Source organism: Dermochelys coriacea, chromosome 1 (genome assembly GCF_009764565.3).
Source record: "Dermochelys coriacea isolate rDerCor1 chromosome 1, rDerCor1.pri.v4, whole genome shotgun sequence".
Classification (NCBI taxonomy): domain Eukaryota; kingdom Metazoa; phylum Chordata; order Testudines; family Dermochelyidae; genus Dermochelys; species Dermochelys coriacea.
The window spans coordinates 225568666-225588715 of NC_050068.2; the positions used below are offsets into that span (position 1 = coordinate 225568666).

Consider the following 20050-nt stretch of genomic DNA (forward strand, 5'->3'; position numbering starts at 1 on the left):
CTTGGGCAGCTTTTCAGCTGTTATAAACTGTCATAATTCTATTGACCTCAACAGAGCAATAATGGTTGACACCAGCTGAAGCTGTGCCTTTTATTCCTGGTTCCCCATGTACGGTGTAAAGATATGGTGGTGGTAATATTAGGGTATGTAGAGCTTTAGATAGGACTCAATGCTTCCTTTGTCTGTCCACCATCTCCCCCCCCCATCTACTATCTATTTATGGGTGTAAGCTCTTCGGGGGAGGGACTGTTTTTACTGTATGTATGTACAGTCTCTACCACAATGGAGCCCTGTTTTTGGTTGGGACCTATATGTTCTATTGCAGTAGTTCTCAAACGTCTTTTTTTGCCGCAGACCACTTGAAAATTGCTGAGGGTCTTGGCAGACCACTTAATGATCTTTCCAAATGTTGTTTGTACTGTTTGCTAACTATTGTAAAGCACTTTGGATAAAAGCACTATATTAAAAAAAAAAGTACATAACTCATGTTAATATCAGTAGTCTTACCTTTCTAATGCCATGGATGTGCCCTCTCTCCCCGGCTGCAGCAACCCCCAAGCTGGGGCTGGGAAAGAGGCAACCCTAGAGCTGGGAAAAGTCTCCTCTTTTTCTGGCCACTGCAGCCCTGCATGTCCCGAATTCCCCCCCATACACACCCTTTTCTCACCCCACTGCCCCCTCCCACCTATTTCCCCCAAGGCCACCACCTCACCTTACATGTGCATCTTCTCCAGGCACCTAATTAGTGGAGCCTTGCCTGTGTGGCTCCACTAATTAGGTGCATGATCCTTCATTCTCTCATGTGCGGCCACCTAGGCATGCACCTTAGAGGTCACTATCCATGAACCACCAGAATGGAGCTCGCGGACCACTGGTGGTCCACGGACCACAGTTTGAGAACCTCTGTTCTACTGTTATACAAACTATTATTAATCAAATGTACATCATAGGTCTTAAAACCATTTGTGGAAATTCTCTTTTTAGCTCCACTAGTAACTGAACTTTTGGAAAAGGAGCTGGATTCTGTCCCTCCTACTGCCATGGAGTTCTGAGTGGTTCTAATGTGCAGCAGAGTGACCATCAAAGCTTTGAGGTTTGAGGTTTTTTTTAACACTTATGTACTTATCACATTTTATCCCAGGCTATTTAGTTGCTTGGTCAACATTTAATACATTAAGACACACAGCACCCCCTTCAAGTAGGCTTTATTTAAACTCATTTTATTGTTGGTGAAACAGAGGCACAGATGGATTATGTGACTTGTCCAATATCACAGGATGACTCAAAGGCAGAAGCAGGAATATATCCCAGCATACCTGACAAATCATTGGCTCTTTTTTCTAGACAAACTACCTTCCTAGAGGCAACCATGCTTTATAAGGACAATACCCAAGGTCTGATCATCCAGGTCCAATGTAGTGGACTACAGGCTGTTACAATCTTCTTTGGCCTGTAATCCTTCAGAAGCCCCCCAAATAGCTGTAGTCTTTCAGATTATAACAATTAAGAGTCTTTCATGCACATTTTGGAGCGCTCTCTGTGCAGGCCATATTGTTACTCTGAACTCATCAGAAACTGATATGAAGCTGTCACGCCAAAGTATTATCAAGAGTCTGTATTTTCTTCAAAGTGAATTTTAACAGAGGCAATGAAAGGTGTGTTGGTTCCATCTAGTGGCTGCAAACTAGATGAGCAGACATTTCTATACTCTTCTTTCAACAAAGCCAGGAGAAGTGAAGCACCTAAGATACTTTGTTTACACTGCACACACTTAGCAGCAGCATGTAGGGTACATGTAGGTACAGGCTGCAGTTAAAAGCAGGCTGTGACTTTGCTGCAGTGTGTAGCTGCACGCAGCAGTGACAGCCTCTGATGTGGACGAAGCAGTGGGGAAAGGCTCCAGCAGGGGGAGCTGCCAGAGCCTTTCCTCCTTGACTCCCCCTGCCAGAGCCTTTCCCTGCAGCAGGGAAAGATTCCAGCAGTGGCAGACTACACTGCTAAAAATAGCTGTACAGACAGGGGTTTGGGCATGTGGAGAGCAGCGTAGGGTAGGTACCCTAAGGTTGTGGCATGTGTTTACTTACCGAAGCAGTGCCTCACCATCTATACTGCTATTTGTACCCTTGCTAGGGGATGTGCAGTGTATGTACTCTACACTCCACCATAAGGAGTGTTCAGTGCAGATGTACCCAAAGACCACCCACCCACCACCAAAATGTTCATATTTTAGCTTACTACTAGGCCTTGATCTCATCTTTTTTCTTTTCTCTCCCCCCCCGCAATGTACTGAAAATCAGCTGCTCCATTCGGTTTTGCTGTTTGTGTAATTGTCATATGTTAGGGTGATCAGACCTTGGGGATTGTTGCTCTCATAAGCTGGAGAGGCAATGTGGCCCAATGGTTTGGGTATTAGACTAAGAGGCAGGATACCTAGATTCTCCTCCATGCTCTGCCCCTGACTTTCTATGTGGACCTTCAGCAAGTCCTTTTCCATGTCACTGTTTGACTGTCTTGTCTATTTAGAGTGTAAGCTCTTTGGACCAGAGACTGTTTCGCCATCTGTTGGCACAAAGCCTGGCACAAGGAGGTCCCAAGTTTAGTTGTAATACAAGAAGTAATAAAACGCTTAGAACTCCCAGGCTGGAACTTTCCAGGGAAAGAGTAAGTTGTAGGCCTGCTTCTCCCTTTGCCCCGGTAGTGTAGATGAATTGGGTAGGGTCCCTTAAAATAGTTTGAGCCTTTTAGGAGTGTTCTCTTTAGAAATCAGCCAGAACAACAGTACATAAGTAGCCAGGCCTGGCATGTTTGTGTATGGTTAGTAAAACTTTTTAGTCAGAACACCATTTGTGAGGTCTCTACAAATTTTGTTTGTAGAGCAAGTGTCACCAACTAGTGACGAATCTGGGGTCCTAATCCAGCAATACACTGAAATGCAGAAACTGCATAGGCCTAGTGAAGGAGACGCTAAAAGGACACTGCAGCCTTCAGCCACTGGGATTGAGTGAACTAACCATTTGTGGGGGAAAAGAAAGCTAAATGTCTGGCTCGTTGGGGAAAATGGACTGGCTTGATAGCTCAGAGGACTGGTCCACCCTCTATTGAGAGACTGGAACAGAATATAACTGAAAAGGAAAAGGTGGTGGTTTTACTAAGGCTATGTCTACACTAGTACTTATTGCAGTATAACTTATGTCGCTCAGGGGTGTGAAAAAGTCACCCCCCCGAGCTATGCAAGTTACACAGACCTAAGCACCAGTGTAGACAGCGCTATGTTGGTGAGAGTTTCCCTACACCCTCTGCAACAAGGCTCAGCATCTCAATCTCCACCACAAAACACTAAGCCCTCTCAACTCTTTTCTCCCCTCCCCCCCACACCACCACACCGTCTAGCACACTTTTTCAACAACTGGAGTGCAATAACAATGGACAAGTAGGAGCTGAACCTCGGCTACTCTGGCTATACAATAGAGTTTGCATCTCTACCTCTACCAACCCCCTACTCCCCACCTCTCTACAGGGACCACTCTTAAACAAGAGGTGAACTCCTTATTACAGAGAGGAGCAATGGATACATCCTTCTGCAATACCAAGGGTGGAGAGGGTTTTACTCGACCTATTTCCTGATCCCCAGAAAGGAGGACAGTTGGAGACCAATCCTCAACCTCCACCATCTCAACTGCTTCAATCGCGTACTCTATTTCACAAGGTCATGTTAGCAGCGATCTTTTAGCAAAGGGCATGTGATTCACAGTTCTTGATATGATGGACACCTACTTTCATGTAGACATTCATCCCTCTCACAGATGCTTTCTCAGATTCATGGTGGATCTGACTATTTTCAGTATAGAATTCTCCCCTTCAGAATAGAAATTGACCCCAGAGTCTTTAGCAAGATATTCTCAGTTGTAACGAGGAGTCCAGTGGCACCTTAAAGACCAACAGATTTATTTGGGCATAAGCTTTTGTGGGTAAAAAAACAACCACCCCACTTCTCAGATGTAGTGGCCCACATCAGAGATGGTTTCATTGTCTTCCCCTGTCTCAATGACTGGCTCCTTGTTGCCACATCTCACCAGGAAACCTATGCATCAACTTCCATGATGCTATATCTCCTCTCTTCACTGGGAGCAAATATCAAGAAATCTGTTCTCACCCCCACACAATCTCTGGACTTCATCAGGGCAACCTTAAATTCTATCACCCCAAGAGCATACTGGCCTACAGCCAGGTTTCAGACCATGAACAATATCATAGCTTATGTCACAAGCAACCCTCAAGTAACGGTCAAAATGTGTGTGTGTGTCTCTGTCTTTCTCTCTCTCTGAGGTCATATGGCCTCATGCACTGTCACTCCATTCACAAGCCTCCACCTTCATTGCTTTCAAGTTTGGCTGCAGTAGATATACTCCCCAAGCTGTCATTCCATGAACCTCCTGATGATTGTTCTGGCTGAGGCACTGTCTTCCCTACTGTGCTGGACAAATCAGTGTCAAGCATGTGTTTGTGTCCCCTTTCTCCCTTCCTCTCCTGACAGGACTATCTTTATGGACACATCCATATTAGGTTGTGGAGCCCACACAAACAGCCACATAGCACAAGATGCATGGACATATTGAGAGGCCAGAATGCACATCAATATCCTGGAGCTGCGAAAAGTACAGAAGCCGTGCAAGTCCTTTCTTCCATTCTTCTGTATTCACTGTGCCCTTGTAATGCTGTCTGACATTATAACTGTCTTTGAAACCCACAAAGCAAGTGGGAGCACAATCCGCCTCTGTGTGTGCAGAAGCAGTCAGCCTCTGGAGCTGGTGAATCAGCAATCAAATCACCCTGTCCACAGCCTATCTCCTGAGGAAGCAAAATGTGCTCGCAGATTCTCTGATATTTCTCAGCCAACCACAAGTGGGAGCTCCATGACTGTGTACTCTATGGGGAATCCCAACAAGCAATCTGTTTAAGCAAACAGGAAATGCATCATGTATTGCTTCAGACAGCCCTACTTCACCACTCCCAGGGCAAGGTTTTTCTTCTTACTTGGTCAGACTGATTCAACTATGCCTTTCCTCCACTACCACTCCTGCCATGAATTCTATATATACAATCTGCCAGGACAGACTAAGGGTCATCTTGATTTTTTTTTCCCCCCCTTCTGACCCAAACAGTTCTAGTTTCCCAACCTCGTATGCATGGTTTCTATGAGTCCTGATATTCCTCCAGTAAGAGTGCTGTGGTCAGATATAATGGCTCTGCCTGGGTTTCCCTTGTTTGTGTATTCTGGGAAGCATGTAGAAGGTTCCAGAGGTAGATTTATGGGGGATGAGGTTGTAGAGTTTCTCAGTTGTTTGGGGAAGGATTTTGATATCCTTAACTTCCTGGATAACTTGTGGTACGGGATCTTCTTTGAGTTCTTTATAGTTGGAGGTGGTGGAGAGTTGTTGGTTGGCCTAGCAGGGCCGTCCTTAGACAAACACAGGGGATCTTCTTTGAGTTCTTCATAGTTGGAGGTGGTGGAGAGTTGTTGGTTGGCCTAGCAGGGCCGTCCTTAGACAAACACAGCATACGCGTGTCTACTCTTCTGGTTCTTCCTCTCCCTGTTCTGACCCTTCCTGCTAGCTCCCACAGCTAACTACTGCAGCCTGGTGACTCTTACTCCAGAGGGGATCTAGTAACTTAAAAGTGAAAAAGCCTTCAGCTCTCCAGACCTATGAGCAGAACATTGAAACTGTTAAAGAGCCATTCAAGTGGTAATGAAGCCATTTAACAGGCCTTTGCCAACCCACAGATATATATGGTCAGTTTCTGAATTTACTGACAAGAACAGTTGTGCATTACTGTAATAGTTACTCAGAACATATTAGTCTACAGGACCTTAGTTTAAAATTTGCTTTAAAAATATTTCATTAGTGAGTTGAAGATTATAAAATCACATCTCTAAAATCCTTGCATAGATTTTTTTTTTTTAGATGCACAATCACCTTTAGCCTTAAATGCTTGGATCTTCAGACGTATCTTTTTAAATAAATCCTTCAAAAGATCACCCTTATCTAAAATGCACTTTAATTTGAATTACTATAGTTAAAAAAACAAAAAAACTTGCTTCCAAAGTCTGTCCATCCCTTTTTTCCCTTCACCCCTCCCCCCACCATTGAAGAGAGCCCTTAAAGGGACAACACCCCTTTCCTTCCAGATAGCTGAACAAAGAGTTTCCCTTTTTTTACTTCTGACTATCTGATTAACTAGTTTTAGGAGAACCTCCAGCAAAATCAGTATCTAGTAAGAGAGAAACTTTGGTTATGCCTAAAATCTTCAGAAACATATTTTTTAAAGTTGATGAAATTTCATAAACATGTCTATTGTTATGGAGATCACAAAATACATTAGTGTTCCTCTTTTCTAAAAGCAATGAACATTGTTATGAACACACTAAATCTCTAATTTAAAATGTCTTTGTTTCAGTGAGTTAAATATGTAGTAGTTTTGAATGGTTATTTTTATGAAGGCTTAAGAGTACATTTAAAACAGTAAATCAGCTTAGAAATACTGATTAAGAAACAGAGCTGCATCATATATTTCATAATCTTGTATTCAGCAAGAGAGCTGACTTGCCCTTACCACAATTTTTTTTCAAATCTGACAAACTTCAGGGCATATTTTAAAAAACAAAAACAAAAGAAAAAACCCACAAACCCTGTGACTGAAATTTTTTTGTTCCTAAGTTTATTGCTTTTAATTAGGTACCTTCTGCACATCCAGTCTTCACCATCTGGCATGCAATGGAAAACACTCCATTTTCTTTAAAAAGAAATTGCAAAAGAGGTGTGTTTTGTTCTGGTTTTTTTTCCCTCCAAATGTCATCTGTTTCATTTGGGTTCAGGGATTTGGCTGGAATGGGGTGGGCAGGGTGGGGGAGGGAAGAGAATAGGGAGACAATGGGGAGAGGGCAAGGCCTGGGGCAGAACAGGAGTGGAGTATGGGTGGGACCACAGGCAGAGGTGGGCTGGGGAGCTAGCCTCCAAGTGGCAGCTTCACCCACTGCCCATGTCACCAGGTAAGAGTGAGTCGACTCCTGCACACCTAGTGCACACTAGTCTCCTTAGGCAGGGGCTGTATTCACAGAACTGAATACACCAGTGCTGCGCATTCTGCATGAGAGAGAGGGTACTGGGGTCTCTGCAGGGAACTGTGACTTGCCGCCGCCATGAGGCAGACCGGGTGTCTCGGTATACTTTGCTGCCTCGTCCCTCCCGCCCCGGGCTGCGAGCCTGGGCTGCCGTCGGGCATAGGGGCACCAGTTTAATACTGCATAGGGCCCCATAAATCCTAAGGATGGCCCTGTGGCCTAGCTAATGTGGTCATCACAGTTGGAGACTATGATGCCCCCCCCCCCTTTGTCTGCTACTATCACCATCTGGTGGTAGAATTTTCTGCATAGCTGTCCTCTCAGCAGTGGGGAGATTGTAGTAGATGTGATTCAGGATTTCGCAGTCAATTTTTTTTCCTGAAGCAATCAGTGTTATGATCAAGAGTGTGATTTTTGACGTCTAGTCTGATTCTTTTTTCTTATGACTGTCTGTGGGAACATGGTAATTGTGGGTGACATTGTTAAAGAATTCTTGGCAGAGTCGGTGGAAGTATTTTTGTAGTTCTCCACGTGTTAGTATGATATAAGGTTCTGTTGGGGCACAGAAGACCAGTCCCTTGGAGAGTACAGATAATTCAGCTCCAGTTGGGGGTAGTTTTGATAAATTGATGACCAAGCTTCTAAGCTCAGGACCCTTTCTCCCAATATCCACCAAGTACTTCCTTTGTTGCTTTAGGTGCCACCAGTGTGATGGGAATGGGGAGAGAGGGGGTCCTGGCCTAAGGAGCTTGGTCAGTAAGACCACTGAAAGCATGTGGTGAGAAAACTTTACTTTGAATTTCACACAATTTGAGTTGCACGTTAGTTGTTTCATGTAATCATTTCTGACTTTTATGCCTCATTACTTGTACTCAAAATCTATCTTTGTAGTTAATAGCTGTACTTTATTTTATCTAATCCAGTGTGTTTAAATTAGTGTCTGGGAAACACTATTTGGGGTGGCAATTTGAGTGCATATTTCTATTCTAAGAAATAATGGACTTTATATGATCTGTATTGTCAAGAAGAAAGTTGGGCAATATAGGACATTTCTGGGGGGAAATCTAAGACTGGGGGTGTTTTGGGGTCACCCTGCAGTATAACCAAGGCTGGTGAGAGCAAGAGTGTGATCCAAGCGTGGCTGGCAGGCTACATTTGCACACAAACACTCATGTGTGGCTGGAAGGCTGTTTGTGAGGAGCCCAGGTGGGAACTCCTTCAGCAAGGCAATGCAAAGCACCCAATGTTGCAGGGCAAGCGCGACACAGCTGCTCATAAGCCTGGATTGTAACCTGATATGTCACAGCCATTGAAGGAACAGAAGTTTGACATGTAGAGTCAAGCACAAGGGTTTATTACGCACAGCGCTGATGGAGTGTCCCTTCGCTTATTAGGCTCAGTGAGATGCTGCTAAACAATTGATTTATGATGGATTATTATATAGGGTGCCAATGGGTGGAGAGAAGTGATGGGGTGGGAATTCCCAGGATCCTGGATAGGTTCTAGCAGTAAGACAAAATTAGCACAACAAGTCAATAGTCTAAAAGATTCCATAATGGCTCCGCCCATAGCTCAGGTTAACATGTTAGCGAATGCACAGGGGTTATCCCTCAAAATTCTCCTCTTGCAATGTGTAAGTTAAATCCTGATTTCAGGTCCATAGAAATGACGGTGGCTCTTTCCAGACAGGTTGGCCCACAGGTACATTCCTGGAGGGTCTTAAAGCAAAAAACAGTAAACAGTACACAGCAATGACAATCATGTATGGTTTACCAATGCATTTCTGCGAACTAGGATTGGCATCTGTGAAGGACGGATGCCATAACTCATGCCGTCATGTTAGACCTCTCCCTAAACCCTGGTTAGCATTCGGGGAGTATGTACAGTTATCTCCTCCTGAACCAGGGAGCAAACTTTAAGGCCCCTCTCAGTGAGTTATGTGCTTATAACTCACAATAAGCCTCCCAATTACTGCTCTCCACCTGGAATTATGCTGTCTCAGCTTATTTTATGTATTGTTGAACAAACAAGGTTGCTTCCTGCTTATCCCAGCTTTTCTTTAGCCATGTATTGTCCATTGTTAATCAGGCCTCATGCCTCAGACCAGGCCGTGGAGTTTGGGCTTATGTGAAAGATTCTTGACACTCTGTGGTCAAGATCTTGAATACAGATGCTCCCCAGGTTATGCAAACCCGACTTACACAAATCTGCACTTACGGAAAAAGTTCCATAAACTAGAAATAGGAGGTGTGTGGGGTTTTTTTGGCATAATGGTCAGATACATTTCCGACTCGTACAAAATTCAAATTACGCAAGGTGTTCCGGAACAGAATGCTTGCTTAAGTCGGGGAGCGTCTGTAAATATTATTGGGATTTTGGCTCTTCAGCCATGTTCATTCTTCCCCAGTAAATCATTAATCTGTCTCTGATTCTTTCTTTACAATTTGTGTGGTACTGATGTTAGGCTTACTGGCCTGTACTTGCCGTGATCATCTTTGGAGCCTTAGTTTAAAAAAAAAAAAAAGTAGCTATCCTCTAATCATCTGGTACAGAAGCTTATTTAAGTGATGTTACATACCACAATTAATAGTTCTGCAATTTCATATTTGAGTTCTGTCAGAACTCTTGGGTGAATACCATCTGGTTCTGGTGACTTATTATTATTTTGTTGATTGTTCCAAAAATTCCTCTATTGACACATCAATCTGGCACAGTTCCTCAATTTGTCTTCTAAAAAGAATGATTCAGATGTGGGAATCTCCCTCACATCCTCTGCAGTGAATACTGATAGAATTCATTTAGCTTCTGCACAATGGCCTTGTCTTCCTTGAGTGCTCCTTTAGCACCTCAATCATCCAATGACTCTACTGATTGTTTAGCAGATTTCCTTCTGATCTACTTAATTTTTTGCTGTTTTGGAGTCTTGCTTGTTGTTCTTCAAATTCCTTTTTTTAGCCTGCCTAATTATACCTTTACAATTCACTTGCCAGAATTAATGCTCTTTTCTATTTCCTCAGTAGGATTTGACTTCCAATTTTTAAAGAATGTATTTTTGCCTCTAACTGCTGCTTTTACTCTGTTCTTTAGCCATTGTGGCATAACAGATATTACCTCATCAACCTTGTCTCTCATGGTGTGTTTCAGAGTAGCAGCCGTGTTAGTCTGTATTCGCAAAAAGAAAAGGAGTACTTGTGGCACCTTAGAGACTAACAAATTTATTAGAGCATAAGCTTTCGTGAGCTACAGCTCACTTCCGATGAAGTGAGCTGTAGCTCACGAAAGCTTATGCTCTAATAAATTTGTTAGTCTCTAAGGTGCCACAAGTACTCCTTTTCTCATGGTGTGGGTTTTTTTGTGTGATGTTTGGGCTTGGTCAGAGGTGTTGCATGGAAGGTCACTGAGCATGCTCAGGTTTCAGAGTAGCAGCCGTGTTAGTCTGTATTCGCAAAAAGAAAAGGAGTACTTGTGGCACCTTAAAGACTAACAAATTTATTAGAGCATAAGCTTTCGTGAGCTACAGCTCACTTCATCAGATGCATTTGGTGGAAAAAACAGAGGAGAGATTTATATACACACACAGAGAGAACATGAAACAATGGGGTTATCATACACACTGTAAGGAGAGTGATCACTTAAGATAAGCCATCACCAGCAGCAGGGGGGGAAAGGAGGAAAACCTTTCATGGTGACAAGCAAGGTAGGCTAATTCCAGCAGTTAACAAGAATATCAGAGGAACAGTGGGGGGTGGGGTGGGAGGGAGAAATACCATGGGGAAATAGTTTTACTTTGTGTAATGACTCATCCATTCCCAGTCTCTATTCAAGCCTAAGTTAATTGTATCCAGTTTGCAAATTAATTCCAATTCAGCAGTCTCTCGTTGGAGTCTGTTTTTGAAGCTTTTTTATTGAAGTATAGCCACTCTAAGATCTGTGATCGAGTGACCAGAGAGATTGAAGTGTTCTCCAACTGGTTTTTGAATGTTATAATTCTTGACGTCTGATTTGTGTCCATTCTTTTACGTAGAGACTGTCCAGTTTGGCCAATGTACATGGCAGAGGGGCATTGCTGGCACATGATGGCATATATCACATTGGTAGATGCGCAGGTGAACGAGCCTCTGATAGTGTGGCTGATGTGATTAGGCCCTATGATGGTATCCCCTGAATAGATATGTGGACAGAGTTGGCAATGGGCTTTGTTGCAAGGATAGGTTCCTGGGTTAGTGGTTCTGTTGTGTGGTTGCTGGTGAGTATTTGCTTCAGATTGGGGGGCTGTCTGTAAGCAAGGACTGGTCTGTCTCCCAAGATCTGTGAGAGTGATGGGTCGTCCTTCAGGATAGGTTGTAGATCCTTGATGATGCGTTGGAGAGGTTTTAGTTGGGGGCTAAAGGTGATGGCTAGTGGCGTTCTGTTGTTTACTTTGTTGGGCCTGTCGTGTAGTAGGTGACTTCTGGGTACTCTTCTGGCTCTGTCAATCTGTTTCTTCACTTCAGCAGGTGGGTATTGTAGTTGTAAGAATGCATGATAGAGATCTTGTAGGTGTTTGTCTCTGTCTGAGGGGTTGGAGCAAATGCGGTTATATCGTAGCGCTTGGCTGTAGACAATGGACACTGCTGAAGTTGGCTTCCCTCACTCCGCATCCCTCCTCTCCCCCATCCCACTATTGGCAGGTACAGGTCATCTCTTGGCTTGGCAATATTGCTATGGTACAATCTCCAGTGCTCTGTCTACATTGAAGCTTCTGCTTGGTGTTTTTTTTTAAAAAACACAAAACAAAAAACCAGTTCCCTCTTTTTTTATTATAATACATGAAAAAAGCTCTGTGCATGATTGGTTCATTTCAGTTCTTTCACAGCCAATCCAGGTGGCTGGGACGCCTTCACTTTCTCAGCCTTCCCCTTATCTGTGATGAGCAGAGTGTATAAGTCAGGGGTCTGCAACCTGCAGCAAGCGTGCCAAAGACGGCACATGAGCAGATTTTTTTTTTTTAAATTTTTTTACTGGCATTCTGCTGCCAGCCAGGGTCCTGGCTTCCAGTCCTGCTCAGCCAGCTGCCTGCCTGGGTAAACAGAACCCCCAGCGGGCTGAGCAGGGCTGGCAGCCAGGACCCCAGCTGGCAGGAGCCAGCAGAACCCCAGCCCAGCAGCAGGTGAGCCGCTGCCAGTCTGGGGTTCTGTCTGCCACCCCGCTCAGCCTGCTGCTGGCCTGGGACCAGCATGGGCTCCACTCACCTTGCTGCATGTCTGGGGTTCCAGCTGCCAGGCCCCCTGCCAGCCAGGGTCCGGGCCTCTGGCTCTGCTCAGCCCTCCTGCCAGCTTGGGGTACTGGCAGCCAGTCCAGCACTCTGCAGCCCTTATCAAAAATTAAACTAAAATTAGCTTAACTTTGTATATTACAGTAATTAAATGTTTATAATAAATACATAGGTTTGAAAGTAGTTGTACTTATGTGCCTGTGCTTAATTTGTGTATTTTTTTTGACGATTTACCTTCTTAAAGTCTCACATGTCTCACACCCCCAGAAGGAACATTTTGCACCCCCTGGGGGGGGGTGCACCCCAGGATCTGTATTTTAATTTTAAATGAAGCTTCTTAAACATTTTTAAAATCTTGTTTACTTTACATACACTAGTTATATAATATAGACTTAAAGAGAGACCTTCTAAAAATGTTAAAATGTATTACTGGCATGTGAAACCTTAAATTAGAGTGAATAAATGAAGACTCAGCACACGACTTCTGAAAGGTTGCCAACCCCTGGTATAGGTACTGGCTTCAGCACACCTTGAATTTCATGGTCTTTTGGTTCTTGATCTTAACAGATTTTGGATCCTTCCTCCTGGCTGTGAGCAGGAATTCTTTAATTTCTTCAATTTTGTGTGGCATGGCAATGAGCCAAGCTCCAGGCATTTGCTGCTCAAGCAGCCACAGATATGGTAACCTGTAAGAAGAGGAGTGGTGTGAAGACATTGCAAAATACTAGTATTATCACTGGACCACTAAGTTTGAAACTGCAGCAGTGGTGAATTATGGGTCACCCTGAAAACATATGTTCAGGGTTGGGTTACGTTCCAGAAATGCGTGCAATGTAGTCTCATGCTGAAGTCCCTGTTTGACTTTCAGCTGTAACATGAACAAACAAACTTTAGTTAGTGTGATTTGCATTGTAATGGTTTACAAAGAAAAGGAGATTAGAGCAGGTTCACATGCTGCACAAGTTAATTGGTTTGCATCAAATAGTACAAGTGACTTAGGCCTTGTCTACACTGCCACTTTACAGCGCTTCAACCTTCTCACTCAGGGGTGTGAAAAAACACCACCCCTGAGTGCTGCAAGTTTCAGCACTCTAAAGTGGCAGTGCAGACAGTGCACCAGTGTTGGGAGCTACTCCCCTCATGGAGGTGGTTTTTTTTTTTTTTTTTATCACTCCCAGTGCTGGTGCTGTGACTACACAGCCACATTAAAGCACTGCCACAGTGAAGACATGCCCTCAGTATTTGTGTATAACTTCCTAATACTAAATGACAGGTTAACTTCATTAGTTTAATCTTCTAACTCTGCGTTGTTTAAATGTTTAACATTTAAATTTCTTTTTTTATGGATTTACTCTAAATTTTCAGTCTAACCACAAATGACTTTTCTCCTCAATGTGTGTTTACCTTCCCCCTGCTCTTTTTTCCCCCTACAAACACCTTTTGTTAATTTCCAATGGGATTTACTTGCTTGATTCTGCACAATCATTACATCAGCACAGCTCTGCACATAGATTGTATTAATTAGCTGCTGCTTTCATGGCCAGTAGAAGGAATGGCAAGGACACAATGTTGTGTAGGTCCTCTATAAACAATATTTCAGAATAGTAGCACTCTTTTCTTCCTTCTTATTTAAGTTATAGCTTTGAAACACACACATGCACACACAACCTGGGGGAAATTTCTGACTCTTTGTGACTGAAAGCGTCCATCACAATCATTTTTCTAGCTGGGGATTGTGGATTTGGAAATGTAACACCATTGACTGCAGTGATGCATTTGAAGCTGTGGGGGTGTGTGGTTTTTTGGGGGGTTATTTTTTGTTTTGTTTTACTCTTATACATGTAGCCCACAAGTCATGTGTGCTATAGCTCTTGCTGGTTATATTATACTGCCTCAAAATCCCATCTCAGGACTAATGGGATTTTTACATTTATTTTGAGCTTTCACCTATTGTCCTCAAACATCACAAGTGTGGTGCTCGGCTCTGTTCAATGTTGATAACAATCAGCTACATGTGTGTGTTCCCTCTATATGCTGCCCTAGCTCTGCAAATCACTAACACAACAAACCCCGAGAGAATCCCTAAAGACCACAGACTCTGATAAGGTACGAAGGCACCCAGCTAGGTTTACTGCCAAACGAAACAGACTCTAGCTCCCCAGATCAGATATCTACTGTTCTGCTAGTACATATGTGCTCCTTGACGATGGACCAGTCAGTCAGTGGCAGGACCTACTACTGCCCCCTAGGCTAGTCAAAGACAACTCTTCAAGGGTACGCTTTTATACACATGTACAAACAAGTTACACGTTGCTCCTGACATATAGAGGTGCAACCCCTCAACATGTTCGGGTACCACCTCTCACCTTGTACATGTTGGTTCAAACAAAACAACTCTCTCATATTACCCTCCTGTTGCAATCTTTAGGAGGGGTCAGTCTGTTCTTGTTATCTGTGGAATGGGCTTGTATCGGAATGTTCTGGTACCATTCCTGGCACCTGTTTATATTATTAGTGCATAGTACCTTTTTTGGGGTATGTGTATAATTGCACCATCAGCCTTCTTGCCAGCTTCTGTGAGCAGGGCCTCCCTCCGGCTCACAGCTTAACTTCGCTTTATGCTAGCAAAGTCTTGACCATTACTTTAGTTCAGGGTTTGGGTCTCATACCGGGCCTCTGATACAAGGGCTTATGTTTCGGGGCCTCCTCTTACCACACCCATTACCTGCATATAAACATGTTTATCCTAATCTTCACTGCAGAGGCTGTAAGGCCAGGGTCCACCCAGGGCGTGGCGCTGACTACTTTTTGGCCATGCCCCCACGGTTGCAATGCCACTCATTAATATTCAGAAGGGAGGGGGTAAGGGTACATGGACCAGGAGGGTCAGGCTGCTGCTGGTGGTGGTTGGTACGTGCCAGAGAGGGGAAGAGGAGGGTCAGGCAGAAAGGGCAAAACTGTCCCTCCCAGTTTAAATTGCTTCTGCTGCGCCTCCTGCACTGTATGTTCAAGATGATACCAACATCTTTCTAGTTTGCAACTTGTATCCCTTAGCTTTAGATCCAGGATAACTTTATTCTGTAAAGAAGAAGATATCTTTCCCTCTCTCCACTAAAAGAAAAGGAGTACTTGTGGCACCTTAGAGACTAACAAATTTATTAGAGCATAAGCTTTCGTGAGCTACAGCTCACTTACCAAATGCATCCGATGAAGTGAGCTGTAGCTCACGAAAGCTTATGCTCTAATAAATTTGTTAGTCTCTAAGGTGCCACAAGTACTCCTTTTCTTTTTGCGAATACAGACTAACAGGGCTGCTACTCTGAAACCTCTCTCCACTGCAATTCTACAAGTGGGAATGAATAAACGCATGTCTCAGAAAAGGGGCAAAGGCGCCCGCATTTCAAAAAGAAATACTGGGTAAAAAAATGCCCTTCACTCTTCCTACATATTTTACATGCCATCACTTTTTAATTTGCTGCCTTAAACCACTGCCCTGCCGCCCAGCCCCCAAAGACACACTTTTCTGCCTTCAGTTTCGATTCTTCTACCCAGCTGGATGGGAGGAGGAGCCTGATTCGCCCACGAAACTGAGCGAGCGGAGGGAGAAGCTGCCTAGTCTGGTCTTAGAGTAGCAGCTGTGTCAGGCTGCCTAGTCAGTAACCCCCTGGACTCGAGAGCAAGCATGTCTGACCCCGCGGTCTGCAGCTTCATTACCAAGGTCCTGTGTTCTAACGGGGGGCTGCTGGAGTACAGCAAGATCCCCCAGCACGTGGGGCTCTCCGAGCAGCAGCTGGAGCAGATCCTGCAGGATGTGGGGCACGGGAGGTTTCTGGTGCACAAGGAGGGGGGCTCCCGCTGGGTGCTGGCTGTGTCCCCGCTGCGGCTCTGCGTCCGCAAGGAGTGTGAGGGCTGCGATCGCCTCCACTTCTGCAAGCTCAACCTCATGGGCAAGTGCAACTTTGGAGTCCGGTGAGTGTAAAGGAGGGGAAGGGAGCTACGAGGAGGAAAAGCGGGGAGGGGAGGAGGCTGGCATCGGGGGCAACAGTGCGGGAGGGAGTAAGGGACAGGCACTAAGGTGCAAAGAGGGGGAGGGGAAAGGAGCAGGGGGCTGGTACCAGGAGCAATAGTGGGGGGACGGAGTTGGTTGGGCACCAGGGTGCAAAGTGAGGGAGAGGGCAGGGGATCTCTGGCAACATAGGCAGAGGGTCTGGTGGTTGTGCCTTGCACTCCTGATACTGTACTCTAGGCTGGTGGGGCATGTAACTAATGAACCCCTGTGGTTGCACTGAACAAGAGTGGATAAAAATCGATTATTTATATGCATAAAAATCAGGCTTTTTTTGTTTAAATATATTTCTTTTTTAAAATACAAATATTTGAAATTATGATCCTATATTGAGGTCCAAGTATAATCTGTTAATTTAAATTTAAGTAACAAATAATGGTAAGCAGTGCATGTTTGCTGCCGAACTTTTAAAGAAAGTCAGATGGACTAGACCGGGGTTCTTGGCCTTTTTCTTTCTGAGTGCATGCCTGCCCCTCCCCCCCATCCCCCATGCTATTAAAAACTCCACCACCCACCTGTGCCACAGCAACAGTTTTCTGCATATAAAAGCCAGGGCTGGGGTTAAGGAGTAGCAACCAGGGCAATTACCTGGGGCCCCAAACCGCAGGGTGCCCCACAAAGCTAAGTTGCTCAGGCTTCTGCTTCAGCCACAGGTGGCAGGGGCCCAGGGCCTGGCACGGCTTAGGCTCTCTGTCCTGGATCCTAGGTAGTCTAATGCTAGTCCTGCTTGGTGGACCCCCTGAAACCAGCTCCCCACAGGGCCCGAGACCCTGGTTGAGAAACACTGGACTGATGCCCTCACGAGGTCCCTTCCAGCCCTACATTTCTGAGATTCTGTGAAATCATTGAACAGGGGCACCATTTCAGATTTTGGAGTGGGAGAGTGCGCAACTTTAACCATGATTCTAGAGGCTGCTTGGGCACCTGAAAACTCTTGTTTTTTTGCAGATAACTTAGATACAGTGCTCCTGTCAGATAATTTCTAATTCCTATATAAAGAAAGAAAATTAAATATTAGATCCACTCAGCTCTAATAATATTCTGTCAATTCACTTAAGGGACACTGGTTAGGTTTAAAAATTTGATGTATATTCTTTCTTTGTTACTAACTCTTGAATGCAACAATTGTAGAAAAATCTAGGTTATTTTCTATGATTTTTTTGCAGTTCATCAAGCTTGGAATAATTCATTTAACTTTTGGAAACATCCTACTAGGGCATGTCCCAATGAGTTTATACTGCACCTGCCTGGGACTGTAGGGATGTTATCTCACTACAAATAGACTAGAAACAGACTTTAAACAGGAGTGAAACTCACACGTAGTCTCTTTCATGATTTTTGAATATTTGGGGTTGGCAATACTATGAATCAGGCTCACCAAAAATCATGGCTTTGAGATTGGCTTTAAAATAATGAGTTTATGTAAAAATAATGTTTTTATTTACATTCTGCTTTTTAAGCCTTTAGGGTGCTCTGGGGTCACATTTTGATGCTTTCTCCACAGCCACAAGGGGTAGAAACTTCATTTTTCTTTAAGAATGAAGGCTGAAATCATCACACAGCCACTTGACTCCAGGAGTTGGGGCTTTAAGGAAAACACAAAAAGTCATGAGACTCGTGAAAAAATCATGAGTTAGTAACACTGTTTTCACTTCTGTTTAAAGGCTAGTTACTTTCCAGAAGGTCTTAAACACAACACTACAATGATTGAGTTGCAGTTTTCACAGGAGAATATTTTAAACCAAACACCAACAAAATTTAATGTTTTAAAGTTGAGGGGAAAAAATTGAGAGTTCTGAGGTATATCAGGGCCACCGAAGGCAGGAAAGGAAAATAAACAGGCACAAGAGCTCTGGGCAGCTTTTCCTCTTGAAAGAAAGTTGGAGGGTCAAATCTTCTGGTCCTTAATCAAGTAAAACTTCTATCGCCATCAGCGCCTTCACTCATAGATATGTTATCACATGTTCACGGTGATACTATGTGGTCAATAACTATATGCTTAATGACAGGTTTTAGAGTAGCAGCCGTGTTAGTCTGTATTTGCAAAAAGAAAAGGAATACTAGTGGCACCTTAGAGGCTAACAAATTTATTTGAGCATCCGATGAAGTGAGCACGAAAGCTTATGCTCAAATAAATTTGTTAGTCTCTAAGGTGCCACTAATACTCCTTTTCTTTATACACTTAATACTTATATATCTGAGCGATCTTATCCAGAGTTGCACATCTTTATGCATTGGCTCCGGAACTACATTTACTGGTATATCCTGAATGGTGCTGAGCACACAGATGGTGCCCAGTGAATAATACAAATCATGACAATAATTTGTTGACTTTATGGACTCTGTATGCAATTTCTGTTCTTTGTTCTATATGACCTCAGGTCAATGCCTTAGGGACAGAGTTTCAAAGATTTTTAGGCACCCAAAGAGGCATCTAGTGGGGTTTACAAAGCACCTAACCTTCTAGGCACTTTTGAAAATCCCACTAGGTGCCTAAAAACCCTTAAAAATCTGCCCTTTAGCCTGTGTCCCCATCAGTGCCCCATCTATACAATGGGGATAACAGCACTGCTCTACCTCGCCATGAGGCTATGATCTGAGGTACTCGGATACTACAGTGATGGGGTACCACAGGTATAGAGAAGTTCCCACCCTACTACTGCTTTCCCTCCCCTGGGTTTTGGCCCCTTCTTCTCACTCCTGCTCCCTCATCTCCCTCTTTTCTGAATTTAAACTTGGCTCAGAGGGCTTAGTTGTATTTCTTCTGAGTCCCCTGCGTTGTATCTTCAATACCTCCCTCCTCCCCCAGTGATTCCTGACTTTTACAAAAAAAAAAAAACAAAAACAAAAAACAAAACAGGAGTACTTATGTCATCTTAGAGAAACAAATTTATTTGAGCATAAACTTTCGTGAGCTACAGCTCATTTCATCGGATGCATTCAGTGGAAAATACAGTGGGGAGATTTATATACATAGAGAACATGAAACAATGGGTGTTACCATACACACTGTAATGAGAGTGATCACTTAAAGTGAGCTATTACCAGCAGGAGAGCGGGATGGGGGGAACCTTTTGTAGTTATAATCAAGGTGGGCCATTACCAGCAGTTGACAAGAATGTCTGAGGAACAGTGGGGGGTGGAAATAAACATGGGGAAATAGTTTTACTTTGTGTAATGACCCATCCACTCCCAGTCTTTAATCAAGCCTAAGTTAATTGTATCAAGTTTGCAAATTAATTCCAATTCAGCTGTCTCTTGTTGGAGTCTGTTTTTGAAGTTTTTTTGTTGAAGAATTGCAACTTTTAGGTCTGTAATCGTGTGACCAAAGAGATTGAAGTGTTCTCCGACTGGTTTTTGAATGTTATAATTCTTGACGTCTGATTTGTGTCCATTTCTTCTTTTACGTAGAGACTGTCCAGTTTGACCAATGTACATGGCAGAGGGGCATTGCTGGCACATGACGGCATATATCACATTGGTAGATGTGTAGGTGAACGAGCCTCTGATAGTGTGGCTGATGTGATTAGGCCCTAGGATGGTGTCCCCTGAATAGATATGTGGACAGAGTTGGCAATGGGCTTTGTTGCAAGGATAGGTTCCTGGTTAG

The 20050-nt window shown here is 43.9% G+C and overlaps 2 protein-coding genes across 8 annotated transcripts in view; one reads left to right on the forward strand and one right to left on the reverse strand.

Annotated features, from left to right (window-relative positions):
• Nucleotides 1–20050, forward strand: part of LOC119854596 (protein mono-ADP-ribosyltransferase PARP12-like) — a 72139-nt gene that overhangs the window by 10498 nt on the left and 41591 nt on the right. For 4 of the 7 annotated variants that reach the window (XR_006281639.1, XM_043515146.1, XM_043515153.1 and 1 more), the window contains exon 1: nucleotides 15943–16343. The exons of 1 other annotated variant lie outside the window; for it this stretch is intronic. Coding sequence is in view for 5 of the 6 variants with exons in the window: in XM_043515146.1 (XP_043371081.1) it covers nucleotides 16057–16343 (287 nt within the window). In the remaining variant the exon portion in view is untranslated. Of the gene's footprint in view, nucleotides 1–15942; nucleotides 16344–20050 lie in introns of those variants that run through there. 2 more of the 7 variants (XM_043515134.1, XM_038399295.2) reach the window with 1 other exon arrangement.
• On the reverse strand, nucleotides 11902–13045 carry LOC119848743 (60S ribosomal protein L38-like). The gene is made up of 2 exons (XM_038384931.2): nucleotides 12902–13045; nucleotides 11902–12061 (listed from the first exon to the last, which is right to left on the reverse strand). Exons 1-2 carry the CDS (start codon nucleotides 13027–13029, stop codon nucleotides 11956–11958), a joined length of 234 nt encoding a protein of 77 aa, XP_038240859.2. The 5' UTR covers nucleotides 13030–13045; the 3' UTR covers nucleotides 11902–11955.